Consider the following 19,746-nt stretch of genomic DNA (forward strand, 5'->3'; position numbering starts at 1 on the left):
TAGTATTCGGTTTCAGTGTGCGATTTTAGGCGAAAGCTGAAATTCCATAACTCGTGAATCCGTTTTTTGTTTAATTAAATTCAATTAGAAATAATTGGACTGTTAAATGAGAATATGATTATTAATTCTAGAAATAGATTAATGATTATTCTAGGAAATTTCGTCGTGAATATGAATTATTTTTGCTTGATTAAATCCAATACCTGGCAACTATCGATGTCTGGTACCGTTGTGTGTTACTGGTCATTTTTCTGAAATTTGAATCCGTCGTAATTTTATTCTGTTCTTTTAAGTTAATTAAAATTTCTGCTTTAGAATAATTTATTTTATTTTAATTAGTAGTTACTTTATAAAAATCTCTCATTTTAATTATCCTAGATTAAATTGAATAATCTATATCTTAGTATTTAAACATTAGTCTCTGTGGGATCGACTTGAACTCTGTCCAACTATATTATAACTTGACCTAGTTCACTTGCTAGAATTTTTTCAACCGAAATCGTCGGTCAGTCCACATAAATCATAATAAAATAAATTATCGGATTTGGTGAAACATTGTATTATAAAATCTTATAAAATGTTTCACATATATTGTGGGGGCTCGGGTTGCTAATCAATTCTTAGGGCTAATAATAATAGTTGATCAAAATTAATCCAAGCTCAAATGAATTAAAGAACAACCAAATTTTTTTTAATTTTTTATTTTACTAGGTGGCTCGCTCGAGCGAGCACTAGGTGCGCTCGAGCGAGCAGGGCTCGGGTTCAGCTCCTACTAAGCGAGCCCAAGTGGCGCTCGAGCGAGCTGAGCTCTGTCCGAACTTCCGAAATTCTGCTTTTGCTGTCAAAGATGGCTGATTTCTGATACACTTCATCTATAACAACTTCAAAAGCAAATAAATGAAGTTAACACAAATAAATCTCATTCTAAACATGCAATTCAACATCTTTATTTAATCTAGTTCATCAAGAGTAGCTACAACAAGTTAACTACTCAAATTTACAACAACCACAAGTTGAACTCTTGAGTTTCAATCCTAAATAAGTTCATTACATAATTATGACAGCAAAATCTACATCTCAAACCCGAGTCACCACGTACTAAGTCTCGTGATCATATTCTCTCAAGGTTGTCTTTGACCCGTTCCAGCCCCTCCTATTGTCATGCACACATACAAAACAAGACAATAGCCGGAAGGACTCCGGTGAGAATATAATTCTTAGTATAAAAGACAAATACATGCAATATCAACATATATCAACTTCAAGATATAAAGACTACATTGCATAATTTGTAAACGGACTTCGTTCATTGAAATTTAAAGCCGCTCCAGGCCTCAAGACTCGAATAAAATCTTGGATTGAGGTTTAAAGCCGCTCAAGGCCTCAAGACTCATATCTGAACCTTGGATGTATCCATTTTCGATAGTTCTTATTGATACGACATCAATATAACTTCAGTTATAATTTAAAGATCCACTACCTGTGATGGATCAACAATTCAAATTCTAAATCTAGAACATAACATAGCCCGTATGTGATTTTATCGAAATAACTCAAAATCACCGTTCCCGAGTTTCATATCCCTTTTAATCGATGTCGTTTATACCTTCTTATAACTCGGTTCTTGCTTCTCGATTCTTTACGCTCCAAGCTGAACAATAACATAAAGAGAGTATATATAAAAATCTGCTCAAGTTCAATCAAACCTCAAGGTAGAAAACAACTTCAAACCTTAGCCAATTCAATCCCGGTTCGAATGCGAATTTCTCGAGTCGATCACTTCAATACAAGGCTGAAAATGAAGTGTTTATAAGCTACAAGATGGGAAAATTAGCATTTTAGTCCTGTATGTTGGCTTCATTTTGGTTTTGGTCCTGTATATTGGCTTGTTTTGGAAAAGATCCTGTAAATTTATTTTTATTTTGGATTTAGTCCTACATGTTGATTGTTTTGGTTTTGGTCCTATAAGTTGACTTAATTTTTTGATTTTGGTCCTATACAAAGTTATGTTTTGAAAAAAAGTACAGGAATCTGGATTTTATTTTGGATTTGGTCCTATTAGTTGACTTGTTTTTTTATTTTGGTCATGAAAAAGATACGGTTTTGACCAAATTAAGCTCGGTTAAGTTTGAATAAGCGCCTATGTTTTTTATTTTAAAATAATAAATTAAATTTAGAATTTAGAAGTTGACTTTCCAACTTCACCGCTTAAGCTTTTATAATAAATATTTTTTTATGATTTTATAATTAAATAAATTAGGTTTAAAATTTAGATGTTGACCTTTTAATTATTTTTTAAAATAATAATTATATTCTAAAAGGTACAATAACTTGATTTTTTTTTGTATTTTTCCTCCGTCGCCGAAACTGAAGGGAGCAGCAAAATTTTGCTTATTTGCAGTGTTCTAAAAAGCACGCTTAAGCGGCGATTAAGCGTGATAAAAGTGAAACATACTTAAAAAGCTCTGCTTTCGAGAAAAGCGGAACAAAAAAAGTCAACCATAGTTGAGAACGATAAAAAATATATTAGAGTGTTACTTTTTAAAAGAACGAAAGTATGTTTTAGATATATTTTTAGTTTTTTAGCTAATTTTGTTAATTTAGGTTGTAACTTATTTATATGATCATTAATAGGTGCTAAGTGGGCGAACACTTAGTGCCAAATAAATAAAAAAATCGAAATTACAGTTGAGAACGATATAAATGAATGTTTGTTTGTTACTTTTTAAAAGAACAAAAGTATGTTACATTTAATACATTAAATTAACATATTTTAGATTTTATTAAATTATTTAGATTAAAAAAAGTTTAAGCGTAAAAAAATATTTTTTTATTAGTTAGTTGTAATTATCTCAAACCAATAAGCATAAAACATGAAAGAATAAAAAATATTTATTACAAAAATAATTAGAGATCAACTTCTAAATTCTAAAACATGATAACATACATGACGAAAACCAAAAATCAAACCAACTTACAGGACCAAAACCAAAATAAGCCAACATATAGGACTAAATCCAAAAAAAAATCGAGTTACAGGATTTTTTCCAAAAAAAACCAACATACAGGATCAAAACAAAAAAGAAGCCAACATACAGGATCAAAATGCTAATTTTCCCGCTACAAGATCAACTAACAACTCAATCCAAACATAACTAACTCAATAAGTTCAAAAGTGTAGCAATTCCGAAACCGGCGACGTAACGATTGAAAATCGGTAACCGAAATGATATCTAAATCACCATATCAATCAAACCACACCATAATCTTCAACATATCAGCAACATACATACACGTTCAGCACAATTCAGAAACAAGAATTTCGACTATAAGCTGGAATTTCATAATAAATTCATACGTTGTTCGTTTTTCGATCCGGTTTCGATATGACAATACATATCAACTTAAGAACACATATCCATGCTCAAAATCTGATTCCTCCCAACATAAATTTTGAAAACAAGGGAATCATCAAGAAACTTACATTACTTCGAAGCGCTCGAAGAGAGGATCGCATAACTATGCTCGGAATAAAAATAGAATGACCGGATCAAAAGATACCAAAGTTTAGAAATGAAATCTCAAGGAAGAAAGCTGAAGTCTCGGTTCTTGGCTGCCACAAATCTGAAGAAGATGATATACACGTTGGTTTACATTTCAATGCCATGTGAAAATCAGTCAAAATTGCATAATTGCATTTTGGCCCCTTAACTCTTTATTATTTGCAATTCAGTTTTCAACCCTCTTTTAATTCAATTTCAATCCTAAATAATTTAAGAATATTAAAATTTAAATCTAAACTCTAAAAATTCTCAAATTAAATATTCTCGAATTAAAATTAAATAATATCGTGTCTTACACATATATACTAGCAATTGTTGCGCACATCGTGCGTGATCACAAAATATAAAAATAAATTCAATAGAATTTATAAAACTCCAAATCAATAAAATCTATTGTGATATTGGAATTTTTCTGTTTTGGATGATATCGTGGCAAGAAATAAGTTGAAACATGATTGCACAAAAATTTTTCTGTTTTGGATAATATCGGCAAGAAACAAATAGAAAAAATAATCGTACAAAAATGATAAGATTAAGTGAAAGACAAAACAAATTAAGAGCAATTTCGGAATACTGAAAATGACTTCATAAAAAAATTGTTATATATCTTATACTATATTTTATTATAGAGATCTCTAATTAACTAACTTTTAATTGATTGATGAAACTTGAGATGAAATTACGATTATATATATCTTAACTTAATTTCCAACAAAACCAAAATTATTAGACAAATTAGTCATTTTATATAATCTCCTCTCTTTTTAGCCACTAAAAATAATATTATTTACCAAAATGACACTCGCAATCTTTGTTTGTATTTTTGAATTTTAGATTAGATATATTTTTTTTTGAAAAATTTAGATAATTAGATAATTATCACTTTTAAAATTTTGAATATCTAATTCATCACGTTAGCTCTAAAATAATATGAAAATTAATTGACATAAAAAATTGTATATATACACGCATTGCGCGCAAAATATACATAACATGTCAAACAGTCTAATAATAGTTTTTGTATTATATATATAATAATAATAATTAAAAATAAAATAAAATAATTATTGGAGCCTCTATTTAATAAAATAAAATAAAATTCTGATAAGCAAATCAAGGAATCAAACTTAAATTCGAGTAAAAAAATTAATTCAATTGCATGTTACAAGTGAACTCCATATCACCCCGAGTTAAGTTCGAAATAAACTTCATCATCTTCCTTTATTGTGTTCAGTACTTCACCCGTAAGCACAAACACGCACGACTACCAGCCAACTTTTCTCCAAAAGAACCTTAATTTATTTGAAATTAAAGTCCTATCCAAAGTTTACAACTTAATCAAATCAACTGAATATTCAAAAGCAACGTATTCTCAATCTATCCGATGATTTTTGAAAATTGATCATCTTGTATAAACGTTATTGTAATTCCCAACAAATAACTTTGATTCACAAAATTATGTTGGTCATCTTTCTCACCTCTTTCTTGGCTCACAGCAGCCTGCTGAGGGACTTAATGAGCAACTTCAAGTTCCTACGCGTGGCTTCGTCCCCAGTGAATCCTAATATATCCGAGCTTATATTCTGCATATTGATTGATAATGAAGAGGATATGAATCCAGCAACATTAAGATATTGCCTGAGAGTAAGAGGATTGGCCAGCACTTACCTCAATGTTCTTTAGAGTGAAAATTAAGGTATAAATAGACTTCTGAATTAGTTCCTTGTTTTCCGGAGTCACAATCGATGAATGCACCATCCTGCAAAGTTCAAGGATAAAGCTCCATTGGTCCATTATCATACAACATTAATGGAAAACGTGATTCAAATCGAAATGCATCAAATGACAACATGCTATTTGGGCCGAAAAATTAGGTAACTTTGACACTCCAATTGTCAAATGGAACCTTGTACATCAATTAGTACGTTCCATCCATTGGCAGATAATACAATGTAAACATGTGGATTCATGGACATTGTTGATGAAGTTAAATTCAGGTTTATGTTGCATAACTAATCACAACATTATAGCTCACATGGAACAAGAAAAACAATGAGAAACAAAAACTTTGCCATGGATATATTTCTAATCTTGTTGATTCAATTTAATCCCACTGATTCATGCCAAAACCTGATTAACAGGAACTTCGTCATCATTATTAGCAAGACCGCCGGGGTAGGAGATGTCCAATTCTCACGTTTGTTTCTTAAAATTTGATGGGAGATCTAAAAATTGATTATATTCAATATTGATTGCTTTTGTCACAATTTCAAAACATGGAGGAAGTAAGACGAATTATTAAAATCATTGCATTCCTGCTCTTACGATTCGAGCACTTTTGTTTTTCATCACAAGTGTTTTGAAAGCAGAAAGATATCGATGCAAATGTTCCTTTCAAGGAAATTGAAAGAGGATAGGCAGTGATTGATGTTGACACTTAAAAAGGAGGTCAATCCTAAATAGCACAAATTGCAATAGTCACATGCTAAGTTCTAGTGGCCTACACGGCTACACCTACGAGCATATATTAAGGGAAAAAATTTACTGATAGCTCTCTTAATATAGAATAAAATATCATCTCTGCATTCAAGTAAGAAAAAATAATATGGAAAAAATAATTGGAATTTTCGCTCTTACTATAGAATACCAACAGTCTAACATCATCATCTCTACATATAAGAAAGAAAATGCATTAGGGAAACTCAGATTTTTCATTGAGTGAACTACAATAAAATTATATAAAAGATATATCCTAATTTTGTAAACATCAAATCCGATTTTTAAATATATTTTAATTTCTAACACTTCCCAATTTGAGCATGAAAAAATAAATTGTGTTGTTCAATTTCAGACAAAAAATGGTCTGAAAGTATCTTGCAACATTTCGTATCCAATATAAAAATCACCGTACATAGAAACACAGATGATCTGTTTTGTCTTCTGTTGAAAAGTAACAAACAATTTTCATAATTGTGCCCACAAATAAAATACATGAAAACTATGTAAAATGGGTCTCTGACCATGACAGATAGGAAAACAGTAGAGATTTAAAAGTGTGTTCACTAGGGTCTAGAGGTGCATACAAGGTATATATTAACAAAAATATCCCTTAAATTTTATTTCCTCTAAATAAAAAATGATATATACTTACTCGAGTAACTTGCGAGCTGAGTTAAAACAACTAAAGCTCGAACTCGACTAAAGTAAATACTCGAGTTGCTCGAACTCAACTTGATCTCGGTCAAATCAAGCTTGAGTCGAGTTTTGACCAAGCCACTCAAGAGTCACCACTGCAGCTAGTGTTAAAGAGAAAAATATCCAGGATAGCTTTTTTATTTTTGGCTTTTTTTTTTTTTTTTGCAATACTTAGGGTCCACTACCAAGTTCGACATAAAAGAGATGGTAACTACAGAAAGCAACTTTTGTTAATATATATTTCTAAAATATATTCATCAAAATTCTTACTAGTCAGAGTTTTATTTATCTTCTGTGGTTTTCTTCCCTTATTAGATGATGTGTATCATGTTGCCTATTAATTCAAGTCTGTGAGGCATAAGACAGAATCGTTTACACATGAATGAATATACCGGCATCAAGATTTGGTGTCTCATATATTGCTTTACCTCACATCCTCAGTCGCGCGTGCAAGGCTTTTAGTTAAATTCTCAACTTCCTTCAGCAAACCACTACTATTAACTTCAGCCAGTAAAGGTTCAATATCTTCAGCCATGGCTGTCATCTGAGAAGTCACTATATCAAAGATAGAATTTTGCATGAGAATATATTCAAACTATAATGCTGGGAAGTGCCTATAAAATTTATTTGCAAAAAATTATTCAACAGTTGCAAATTCATTTGGTTAAAAATTTACCACAAATAAAAAAGCAATCAATAGAGACTCATATAGTAATGAAAATGAAAGGCCACATCTGAATGTCTCTAATATAGCCTCAGCGAAACGCTGGGGGGGAAATAGATACACTTTCGTAATAAATGCATACATTTTCATTTATTATAGATGGAAATAACTGAAATAGTGAATTATGACTTAATTTGCGGGAATGTGATCACTAATACTGGGGAAAATTCAAGATAGTTCTGTAACTGATTATACAATTATACAATAAATATAACTAAAAACAGTCCATTCCAGATAAAAACAATTGCACTAAATAACATAAGATTGGGCAGACCAAACCTTTCTAAGAAGTGGACGGGCTTCTTCAATCACAGCAGAAACTCGCACAGCTAACTCATAGGCATTTGTTACGCCAATGTCTTCCATTTCACGTCCAATGCGAGTAAAGATTCCAACCAATGCGTCCAAACTCACCCCTTGCTGTCCCTTTACCTTTTGTCTATCACATACAATTAACCCCTCTTTAACACAACCCACATCTAGAGGCCCAGCAGAAGGTGTTGGAATGGGTTCTCGTGGGGTGATATCAATAATAGTTTCCATCAGCAGACCAGACTGATTGACTTCAATCAATGAATTCTGAGGTATTACAACTTTATCATCTTTAACCTGAAATTTTTTAAAAATAAAAAGTAAGAAAGGAAGATTATGACAAACACTCATTGAAGTCCCAGATGTAGAATAAGAAGAAAGTTTGCCTCACTTCAACCACTGCTTCAATACTCCGCAAGGATGGATTGACAGACACCACTGTGCCCACGTTTATCCCTCGAATCCTAACTGATGTTCCGGTGCAAATGCCACAAGCTTGATCAAACTCAAAAACAGCCAAATACTTCCTGAACTTATATCTCAATTGAAACCCCCTTAACCAAGCCAAGCTAAGCACCAATAGAACCGTCCCCGAAACAAGAAACAACCCGACACCACCCTCCCATATGCTTTTTCTACCGAAACCGAAATCACTCAAGGGTCTCAAAGTTTGCCTCCATATAGCCCGGGTGAAGTTGACGACCACTGAGAGAGGGCTCTTCGATTCAGAAGACGACACATTATGTTCGGCAGAACCTTTGATAACAAATGGTTTCTTCCTTCTGTGCCTCAGATTAGCTGTCGAACAAGGGAACAAATTCAACGAACCGTTCCCTGAAGCGTGGGTGATAGCACAGGTAGACAACACATGCGAGCTCGTTGAAACAAAAAGTGCTGAATTGCCAACCATCTCGTTTCAATCACAAAAATTCAGTGAAAAAATGTATGCACACGCGATTATTTAATAGTCCTCAGTAGGGAATGAATCCCCGCATCACTCCCCGTCAATTATTGATAGCATCAAATGGTAATCGATTCTAGAACGAAGAACCTACATATATATGAGAAACAAACAGTTCTTAGAAGATAAAAAATACGTGGTGAAATGAACGTCGAACGAAAATCGCCCAATGCATAATATTTACCTTTTTTCAATAATCTGTATCGCAGAATAGACTGAAACCCAAGCCCTAGCAATGGCAGAAGTGAACAACCGCAGAGTAGGGGGGAGAAAGCGATGACGTATAGGATGATAGTGATGGTCTGGGCTGTAACCCGAATAGATGGTCCGGGCCGAGATTGGACTTAAGTTGACTGGGTTAAATGACATGCTGATAATAAAAGTCCCAAAAGCCCAATAAGGATATTGTTCTAAAATAAAGTACCAGAAATTTATGCTTTTATTCATTCATTTATTTATATTTATTTATTATTATTCATTATTTATTTTTTTGAGTTTCAAATGTTTATGGAATCAAACAATGTGACCATCAACTACTACATATATGCAATAAAAGAGGAATTTTGAGAGAGATTTGAATTTATATATCTTAATAATTCTTACACACAATAGTTTCCTTCTTAAATAGTTATAATATATAATTATATTATATAATTTTAAGCCCCTTGCTTTAGAAATCGTAGGAATAAATAAGCACAGTACACATTTGAGTTGACTCAAACTAAAATGAGCTCTTTCGTTTCTTAGTAGGTTTCTTGCGAGATGGTTTCACATATCATTATTCGTGAGATAAGTCAATTCTTCTCATATTTACATTAAAAAGTAATACTTTAGGCGCAGGGGCGGAGCTTGAATTTCGGTTGAGTGTAGGCAACAATATATTATAATTATAACACAAAACAAAAACACATGTTAATCAAAAACCAGAAATAATGTGTCTTATGTTCGAACACAAACTACACACAGTTAGAAGCACATTTACTTGAAGAGAAAACGTCAAAAAAAAATGACGAAGAACGCGTACAAAATCTGTAATCAAAAGTAACTTTGGATGAAAACGTAAACTCTACGTTCGAAAAAATAAGCATGAATAATATATTCACTTCTGATTGGAAAAAGTGCACAAACTCTAATTTTTTTTTTAAATAATTGACGAACATTGAATGAAAAAACGTATACCTAAAATTTGGTGAAATTGTGGGATTTTTAAAGAATTTGAAATATGAAACAAGTAATATCAATTGTAATGGTTGTTAATCAAAATTCAAAACGTGTGACACTTGTGACTCGTAAGAAAAATACATTGTACAAACTGTGTAGATGAAATAAAAATTTGAATCTTAAAATTTGGGCCTAAAATTTATTAGAAAAATAATTATTTTTTTAGGTTTGGTGTGAACAACTAAACATATAAATAATAGCATTAAAAAATAAAAAAAAATTGAATATACAAATTATACATTATATAGACACACAAACACTATACATTAAGTAAAATCATGTTAGTGGAATACCAAAACATCAATAAATTTCACACAAAAATTTAATTTTTACACAAATGGCATTAAAATTTTCTAATATATATATATATATATATATATATATATATATATATATATAACTTTTTTTTGAGCCCAGTGTGGCCGTGTGGGCTCCTAAGCTGGCTCCGCTCATGTTTAAGCATAAAAAGTAATATTTTTTTATGAATAATTCAAATAAGAGTCGTTTTGTATAATTGATCCGTGAGACCGTTGCACATAAGTTTTTGTGTTTTTTTTTGTGGGCATGCATAATGCCTATTACTTTTTGAAAATATAATGCCTATTACTTTTTGCAAACAATAAAGGAGATAGAAAATATATCGTCTTCTTGGAATGATGCACACGATCATTCTTTCAAACAAGCAACGAGCACGTCAAATTGTTTAAAGTTACATTTAGATAATAGGATTTCAAATTCGTGGATTTTGATTGTATTTTATTGTTAATAATGAGACAACATATTAAATTCTAAATCCATACACTACTTATCTATGAAAATTTTCTTTAAATCTCAATATACAAACTTAACTTTATATTAAAACCTTGTTTCAAAAAAAAAATGTGATTGTACTCTCTGATTCACAAAAGAATCTTTCTGCACTCTCTAGACCCACGTTTTTTCACGGATGGAAAAATCCACACAAAATATTAAAAATATGATACTAATATATGATATTTGAGCACTGGTTTAGATCTTTTGCAAAAGATAAGATTTTGAGTATAATTTGAACAATTTTATTAATATCAATATTTGCAACACATGTTTGGGTACTCATGAGTCATATATTAGTACTAGATCTAATATATTAGTACCAGATCTAAAATGGTTGGTACTCAAATATCATATATTAGTATTATATTTTCAATATTTTGTATTGATTTTTATCGAGAAAAAAAAAAAGCAAATGTCTCATTAATACCGATACCTTTCATATATGTTTACGTACATAAAAATCATATATTAATACCAGATTTGAAGTAATTTGTGCTTAAATATCATGCATTAGTACCATATTTTTAGTGATTTGTACCGAATTTCATCCGAAAAAAACATGAGCCAAAAGATTACAGAAGTATTTTTAGTGGATCAAGAGGTGTAAACATAATTTTTTTTATAGAAACTGAATAAAATTATGTTTGAATTTGTTGATTTAAAGCAAATTCACCCTTAAGATATCATAGAATGAATACTATCGCAAGTTTCTGGATTTTAATAATTTTCATGACAAATGATGCAGTCAGCTGGTTCAAAACGGTAGTATAATCAGAGCATTCATTGTAGACAATTTCAGTTCTGGCGTGCCATATTTCTTTGTGTACCATTTTTTTTGGGTAGAGGTTTCATATGAAACAGTTTCACGGATATGTAAGACGAATCGACCTGAACCAAATATAAAATAAATAATGTTTTTTGTAAGTAATACTTTTTCATGAGTCGCACCTTATAGGAGATTTGTTCTCATGATATATTCTCATAAGAAATTTTGTGTATTTCTTAATAGTTAATGGCACATACTATTACAATCATCAAGTATGGAGGTTCGAGACAAACACGAAACACATGAATCATTCTCAGTAGTATTGTGTATGAGGCGAATTTAACTTTAAATAAAGAAATGCCCGTAATAACACAACCTGATTGTTCTATGATAAAGACACAAGTGCCCGTGAAACATTTTCCGATATTCGATCATGTATGGGTTCCTGCACAAACCCCAGCATTTCACGTTAAGAAGTGTATAATAAATAGGTGGCATTATACCTATACATTTCCACTTACCTTTGAGGTGGGAATCTCGAACTTTGATTTTGTTATAGTCTCGTACAAGAGGATATACCTGTAGTCATCAAACACACCATTTTCATATTGAATTATACAAAATAAATCTTCAAAAAAACATGGAAATCATCATACCGCCAAGCCAATTCAGAAACAAGCTCTTTGGGTGCTTCGGGCAAGACCTAAGAAAGTCCCTGGAGTTAGATTCAGGAGAAAAAAAAAAAGAAAAAGAAAGAAACAAGTGTATCTATATATCGAGTAGTTTACCTCATCTTCATAAGGGTTGCAGTGATCTCTGAACCATAGCCTCAAAAATTCCTATCAAAGATTTAGAAAATGAAATTACAACAGACACAAGCACGTAATGGCTCCAAATCAGGTCACCATCAAACCTTGTCAATGTTTTCAGGCTCAAGACCATTTCGAAAGCGCTCCTCATATGAATCAGTGATCCAATACCTACTTGAGTCAGGTGTATGAACCTAATGTTTAACAAATTAAAAATATATATATTCAGTGAATGCATGCCATTGGTTGAGCAAGCATTGGCGTGCATCTATTTCAGGTACACGCATAGAAAAATAACCTCATCGATCAAAACAACTGAGCCATCAGGTCCCTTTCCAAATTCATATTTGGTATCAACCAATATGAGGCCATGTTCCGAGGCAATGCGCTACATTACCAAAACATAAACTTTAGGGACGAATAAAATACTAGGAACAATAAAACAAGTGCATGAGTAAACAAAACCTGCTATACAAAGAAACTACTAAGTACCTGCCCATACTCGAATAGCTTTAATGCTGCTCCACTTGCTTCGTCATAATCAGCTTGAGTCATCAGTCCACGCTGAACTATCTGTCATGCAAGTCACGGACATGAGCAAATATATACTCTCAAACACACATAATTAGATGCTATAAGTTTGTACAACTAGCAGATTTAATAAATCGGCTTCTTTCATTTTGAAAAGAAAGGAGAGCACTTCTAACTAGATGTCCTTTACCACAACTTACAAGAATAATGGTTGAACCTTCACAATCCCTTCCTACAAGGCTCTTCTTTTGCTACGGACAACATTTAAGCACCTCTGTATGCCAATCTTTGGCACAGTTCAGTATTTATTTTTCTTGTTTTACAACAATTCAGTATTTTTTTGCCACATATTTATGGGAAAAAAGAAAGTGTGATAAGATCATACTTTTGTTAAAGCATACACAACTAAAAGGATTCCCTTGCCTTTCAGTTTCAATCAAATAATTATTTGTTTGTGATTTGCTTCCCAAACAAAACAAGCGGTTCAATTCCACAGGCAGGGACGAATCCATGAATTTTGTAGAGTGGGGCAAAGAGCCAAAGATAAAAAATAAGTCTCTTGGTCCCCCAATTATATAGGCTTGTTCTTGCAACATAGATTAAGAAAAAATTGAAAAAACAAATTTACATACAAACTTCTTAATTTATCTCCATTTAATTATTCAAAAAATAATTTGACGTTTTTCAAGACTTAGTTAATAGGTATATATTAGTAAAAGAGTATGAAAAAATATTGCTAAATATAATAAAATCTTATATATTTAATTTATCTCTATTTAATTAATTCAAAAATGGATTGACATTTTTCGAGACTTAGTTAACAGAGATATATTAATGAAATAGTAGAAACAATATTGCTAAATATGATATAATCTTATATATTTAAGACAAACGAAAAAAAGAAACATGACATATATAATCGACACAAGCACGCTAGAATATAAGTAATTGATTCATTCGGATATTCATCTCCCACTCGATTACCAAGACAATTCTTAATTGACACATCAAAGGCTAAATTTTGGCTTCTAAATCATTGGCTTCATTTATGTATATTATTTATTCTAAAAATCTGAGGATATATTAGTAACATCAAAATATAAGGGGGGCAGCTACCCCCTTGCCTCTTAATAGAGCCGTCCATGGTTAGAGGTGCTCTTATTTACCTAACATACCATTTTTTGAATGCCGCTCCCTAAAAATTGTCAATCCATTTGATGACAAATCATCTGCACGATACTTTTGTGGGGAAGGGGCATTGTCTCAGTGTTGCGCCAAAGCATCGATTATAGAATTGTCAGAAAAAAAAAGTACATTAAAAGGCATAAAGGTTCTCAAAAAGGCATAATTGGTGGATCTAGACATTCAAGAAATATAAAAATATATCGAGGGGGTACACAGTCATATTTCTTGAAAGTTAGGAACGATCAAACAAATTACTAAAGGAAGAATATAAACAGTTCAAGACATGCAAACCTCTTTGGGAGTTATTGGAACATCATGATCCACATCTTTAGTGGTTGGTGTGAGTATATTGGCTGGCAACTTTTGGTTTTTCACCAAATCTATGACAGATAAATGCAGAACTTTCAGTAAAAAAGAAAATAGCATAAATCATCTATTCAATCCCAAACCTTACCGTCAGAAAGAACATTTCCGCAGTAATTTCGTATTCCTTTCTGGTAGACAGTCCAAAGTGATGTATCAGTACTTCCAGTCACATAGCCTCTAACTACGAACAGGAAGCATTGTCAATTCAGCATTCTAAATAGACAATCCTTCGAAGATATAAAAAGGTATAATAACACCCTTTTCTTGCGAGGAATAGCACTCCGGCAAAGGGCTTATATAACTCACTCCAGAGCACTGGTTGATACAAGAAAAAGAACATTAGTTTAAATTACTCACCAACAAATTCAACAGGAAAAACAACACATTTCTTCGCAATAGTGACATTTCTATCTGGTGATGAAACAACTGCATTAGGAATTATGTGCTGAGTTTTACTAAACCACCACAAACTTGTTTCATTGAGCACCTGCGGATATCAATATGCAATTGAACACACAAATAATTTTGTCAACCGACTTAAATCTCAGGGTAGAGAAAGTTGGGGCATGGATTAGATCACACGGAGCGTTAAGGCAATACATGTACCTGACCCTTGAAAGGAATCGAAGCAAGAACTCTATCGAAAGCACTTTGTCTGTCGGTTGTGACAAGTACAAGATAGTCTCCACCATCATAGATATCTCTAACCTGCAAAGATTACATTTTTTTGGTCAGCATGAATAATTTCTCAATAGGTCTGCCCCATTGAGAATACGAAACAGTGGATTAACCTTGCCTCTAGTCTTGGATTGAAGACCAGGAACTGTTAAATGGAGATGAGTCTCAGAAAGACAGCTGGAAAGCGAAGCTTTGATCGTATTCATCAACTGATTCTTCCGGTCGATACTTGTCAAGGCTTCAAATGAGTGGCGGGACTGGGCTTCCATTGATGATGCAGATAACTTAAAACTTTTGGGCACAACTGTTCGATTTGCAGACGATAATGAAGATGAAGATAGGAATCTCGATGAATTGAAATCATTTTGGAGGAAGGATGTTTTTGCAGTAAGATTTATGCATCGACACTCAGCCATTCTTTTTGTGGTTGCTGCTCTTTCTTCTGGCCTAGAATAAATAAATAATGTTAAGCAACAAATTTTACATAGCAGAACTCACAAATGTAAAAAAAACTAGTTAAATATCTTGCAATAGTTCTCCCTCCATGCTAATTATATATGTTTTTTTTGTCCCGATGGTACGACTTCACATTTTGTAGCATTTTTTCTTGTTTTTTTCGCAATATACCTATAGTAACCGAGTCTTGAAAACGTATAACCATTTTTCAATAAATTAAATAATGATAGAATATGAAATTTGTTTGTAAATTTTGATTTTTTATTGATTTTTTTAATTTCTCTGATAAATTAATATATATAATCTTACGTTGCACAACTGAACCGATCGAATTAATTCTCATAATTGATCAAAACCGAACCGACCGAATTAGTTCCCATAACCGATCAAAACCAACCCAAATAAAAATCGGTCCAACCGAACCGACCGAATTAATTCCCATGTCCGATTTTTATTGAAAAAATTAAAAAGAGAGAAAATCATAAACTCAACGGATCATCAACAAAATCGTGAAATTGTTATCACAGATTAATTTTTAGCCTGGAAATCAGATATTGTTTACAAGCAAAAAAAAAAACAAGAGTTTAGTAATTTGACATTAACAGCATCGCAAAATTCTTACAAACAGGCGAAAATTTATGGAAGGGGTACAGGACTACTAAAGGAATGTTAATCGAACCTAGCGATAGAGAAATCGACTTTTTTGTAGAGAAGAACGATAAAGCAACGAACGAAGCGCGATGACCGACTGTGAGCACAGAGAGATGAATGAAAGGAGATGTAAACGTGAACTGTGCAATTTAGGGCTGGATCATGGATGGTTGTGGGCTGAAGGGCCGTGGGCTTTTTAGGTTTGAATTTTGTAAGCCCACAAGCCCACGAGTCAATCTTACTAAATCTATGTATTTTTTTTAATTTTACTGTAAATCGGTTAAATCGGTTAAACGAATTTTTAAAATAAAAAAAAAACGAAACCGAATCGAGTTAACTGATTTGACCAAAATTTTTAAAAATTAAGACCGAACTTTCGAATAAACCGATCCGAATTACCGAATTAGATCGGTTCGGTCGGTTAATTCGGTTTAACCGAATTAATGCTCACCCCTAATTACAATCCGGTTTTTAGGGCTACGCTTTTTTTTAAATGTCTAATTTGATAACTAAACCATTTAATTACGGTATGATTTGGTTTTATAGTACTAGGGTTTGGTTTTTACGGTCGGTTTTAGCAGTTTTAGAAACAAATTCAATCAATTAATTATATATCATTGTACGAGGTTTAAATTGATAATAAATTCAGTTTTATATACTTTTTCATTAGATTTTTTGAGTTTACAATTATAAACTTTAATAATTGAATTGTCTTAATTCAGATTAATTTTTTTGAGCAAAGTTAAGTTATATAAAATTTGTTTTATAGATTTTCTAATTATGCAAGTTATACATTAAATTATTTTAAAATGTAAACAAAGATTTTTTAATAAACTTTTTAGTAAATTTATAATTATTTATACTAATGTTTTTGAGTAAAGTTAAGTTATTTAAAATTTATGTCTATAGCTTTTCTTATTATGAGAGTTATATGTTAAATTATTTTAAAATGTATACAAATATTTTTTTTTAATAATTTTTTTTAGTAAATTTATAATTAGTTATACAAATTTAATAAATAAAAAATAAATATACAATAATTTATTTGAATTATTAAAATTATATTCTCTGACTAATAATCTAGATATAAATAAAACATTTATTTTATTAAAATACGGTTTAAAATGGTTGGTTTGTTTCTGAAGTACGTAAAATCATAACCAAATCATAAAAATTTCGGTTTTAAGTTATAAAACCAAAATAAGAAATTTGGATTATGGTTCGGTTTGAATTTTTGGTTTTTTCGGTTTAGACCATGTGATGCACACTCCTCACCAACCTAGTAAAAATTAGGTGAAATATTCAGTTTGGTATCGTAAGTTTTCATGTTTGTTTTTTTGGTCCAATAACTTGATAAAGTTGTATAATTTTATGTTCTGGTTGTTTTTAATCATATCTCACTATCCCTCGATATAATACCAGAAAATGCTATCGTGTTATTGGAAGGTTGTTGATGTTCTTGCGACTAAAAACAAAAACATACTTACAAGACTGAAATAGTGTTTGGGAAAGATTCGGTGGAAGCATTTCTCGGCTTTGTTAGAGCTCTCCCAAGTCCCAACACTACCTAAAACACAATGAGCATCTAAATTATCTTTGACGAAGAGCATTCTTGATAATCAAACGTGACCAAAGAACATCAAAATTCCGGAATCCAAATTTGCAAAGGAAATTAGTTTTGATTACAAAAGAATCACGAATCCTACAAATTTGTAAAGCTTTTTTATTCCAAAATCAAATAGCACCGAGCCACCAACTGGAGCAATGTGAAATTCCCCAACATTTTCGCAAATAAACAGGGAAAAAAGCGAATAAAAAGGAAATTGGATTTGCCTCTAACGGGTATCGTTTAAAAAATTCGGGTCATTTCGGGTTAATCCAAACCCAACCCGAACCCGATTAAATTTTTCGGGTTAGCTTTTGGGTCAACCTGATTCGATCCAAACCAAAAAATCTCCAACCCTAACCCGATATTTTTCGAGTCGACACGTGTCGGGTTGGGTTGATTTTTGATACCCCTAAACCCTATCCCGTAATTTTCTTACCGTTTTTAATATATATGAAAAAATCGATTTACTTGTGTTTGACAGAGCTTATAAGTTCTTGAAAACTGCTTGTAAGCTAGTTCAGAGCTTATTGTTTGTCAACTTTTTTTTTTCAAACAACTTATAAGCTATCAAAATAAGCTTTAGAAAATATCTTATTTTGATATTTTACTTCTATTATTTTTATTATTTTATTAAATTACTGCCCATTTTTTGTACATAATTTATCAAAATTTTTTCTGAATTAAGATTAAAAATAGTTTTATTTTTTAAATATATGTTTAATATTTATGATAAATTAAAAACTATTTTTGTATATATATTACTTTTTACATTAATTTCATAGTATTATACTATTTTTAGTAATTTTGATAATAAAAATATCTTAAAATACCTATCACATCAACATTTTTAAGTTGTTTAAAATAAGTTCATCCAATCATTATAACAGTTTATTTTTAAAATAAGACGTGACTGTTATAAGCTTCTAAAACATTTATAAGATCATAAAGCTTACCAATTTAACCGATTTTTTATACTCATAACCGAAATCAAATTGATTTAATCGAAATAACGAATATTTTGAAGAAAAGAAAATCAAAACACCGATTTAACCAAACCAAATATTTGATTTAATTTTATTTCGATCATTTTTTTTCGTTTGAGCTGATATTTTGGTCACCCTAGCCAACTACTAGTTGAATTGGATCCACCCAAAACCGAATCGATCCATGGTGAGTCGGTGGAATCTCGATTAGTCTATGTTAGAGTACGTTTGGTTAGACAAGTCAATTGAGAAAAATCATTTTTTTTTTGTAAAAAGATGCATTTCTTAAAAATATTTTGTTGTTGAGAAATGTTATGTGTGCACATTGAGTTACACACTACACATGAAATTACAAATTTATTTTTCCACTTGATTTGAAAAAAATCTTTCCAAATTACATTAAAGATATATATGTAATTTCAAGTGCAACGTATAACCCAATATGTAACCCTATGTGTACATATAGCATCATTGTTTTACGAAAACATTTTAAAAAAAATTATAGAGCCTGTCTGGTCGAAGAAGCTAGTAGGATGAAAACATTTTTTTTAAACAAAAATTTCTTAAAAAATTGTTTGGTTACAAAATCTATTTTTTTTAAAAAAAAAAAGCACTTAAAAAGTGATTTAAAATCTAGAATTTCTAGCTTTTTTGGTATTTCAAACGTCAAAATCGCTTCTGTTTTTTTAAATAAAAGAAATTAAAAAAATTGAACTTATTTAAGCATTTTTTAAGTTATAGTCTCTGTATCCAAACTAGCTCATAATTTCTGGTTTTTTGGCTTATACTTTTACTTAAAAAAACAAAAATATTTTCAACATGAGTCCATTTCGAATAAGAAGTGTTTTGGTGTTTTTTAAGTTGGACAAATACGAGCATTTTTTTAAGTAAAAGTTGTGCTAATTTTGTGTTTTGATAAACAA

The 19,746-nt window shown here is 31.3% G+C and overlaps 2 protein-coding genes across 8 annotated transcripts; both read right to left on the reverse strand.

Moving 5' to 3' along the window:
- Positions 1-954: 954 nt before the first annotated feature.
- LOC140887550 (protein TRIGALACTOSYLDIACYLGLYCEROL 2, chloroplastic) lies at positions 955-9,062 on the reverse strand. 6 transcript variants are annotated; one of them, XR_012151941.1, is made up of 10 exons: positions 8,940-9,062; positions 8,186-8,845; positions 7,762-8,091; positions 7,187-7,302; positions 5,232-5,322; positions 5,042-5,146; positions 3,485-3,624; positions 1,732-1,792; positions 1,607-1,651; positions 955-1,153 (listed from the first exon to the last, which is right to left on the reverse strand). XR_012151941.1 is itself a non-coding variant. In XM_073294859.1 (7 exons), exons 2-6 carry the CDS (start codon positions 8,702-8,704, stop codon positions 5,054-5,056), a joined length of 1,149 nt encoding a protein of 382 aa, XP_073150960.1. In that variant the 5' UTR covers positions 8,705-8,845; positions 8,940-9,062; the 3' UTR covers positions 3,137-3,624; positions 5,042-5,053. The 6 variants fall into 6 exon arrangements, 3 of the variants coding, with proteins under 3 accessions (XP_073150960.1, XP_073150959.1, XP_073150961.1); XR_012151942.1 differs by having other exon boundaries at positions 3,359-3,624; XR_012151940.1 differs by having other exon boundaries at positions 955-1,651.
- Positions 9,063-11,740: 2,678 nt separating this feature from the next.
- On the reverse strand, positions 11,741-16,383 carry LOC140887766 (phosphoribosylaminoimidazole-succinocarboxamide synthase, chloroplastic). Of its 2 annotated transcripts, none has more exons than XM_073295225.1 (13): positions 16,260-16,383; positions 15,238-15,571; positions 15,053-15,154; positions 14,804-14,933; positions 14,535-14,627; positions 14,372-14,460; positions 12,857-12,937; positions 12,663-12,752; positions 12,469-12,558; positions 12,344-12,394; positions 12,212-12,258; positions 12,077-12,134; positions 11,741-12,000 (listed from the first exon to the last, which is right to left on the reverse strand). In XM_073295225.1, exons 2-13 carry the CDS (start codon positions 15,538-15,540, stop codon positions 11,941-11,943), a joined length of 1,194 nt encoding a protein of 397 aa, XP_073151326.1. In that variant the 5' UTR covers positions 15,541-15,571; positions 16,260-16,383; the 3' UTR covers positions 11,741-11,940. The 2 variants fall into 2 exon arrangements, with proteins under 2 accessions (XP_073151326.1, XP_073151327.1); XM_073295226.1 differs by having other exon boundaries at positions 15,238-15,566; positions 16,260-16,323.
- Between the last annotated feature and the right edge of the window lie 3,363 nt (positions 16,384-19,746).

The sequence above is a fragment of the Henckelia pumila genome, chromosome 3 (genome assembly GCF_033568475.1).
Source record: "Henckelia pumila isolate YLH828 chromosome 3, ASM3356847v2, whole genome shotgun sequence".
Taxonomy (NCBI): domain Eukaryota; kingdom Viridiplantae; phylum Streptophyta; class Magnoliopsida; order Lamiales; family Gesneriaceae; genus Henckelia; species Henckelia pumila.

Coding starts and splice junctions, on each gene's coding strand:
- LOC140887766 (XM_073295225.1), bottom strand. CDS start 15,540: ATGGCTGAGTGTCGATGCATAAATCTTACTGCAAAAACATCCTTCCTC. Junction 14,628..14,803: donor TTTTCCTGTTGAATTTGTTG/GTGAGTAATTTA, acceptor TCCTGTTCGTAG/TTAGAGGCTATGTGACTGGA. Junction 12,135..12,211: donor GTTTCTGAATTGGCTTGGCG/GTATGATGATTT, acceptor TGATGACTACAG/GTATATCCTCTTGTACGAGA.
- LOC140887550 (XM_073294859.1), bottom strand. CDS start 8,704: ATGGTTGGCAATTCAGCACTTTTTGTTTCAACGAGCTCGCATGTGTTG. Junction 8,092..8,185: donor GTATTGAAGCAGTGGTTGAA/GTGAGGCAAACT, acceptor AAAAAATTTCAG/GTTAAAGATGATAAAGTTGT. Junction 5,147..5,231: donor TCACTCTAAAGAACATTGAG/GTAAGTGCTGGC, acceptor ATCAATATGCAG/AATATAAGCTCGGATATATT.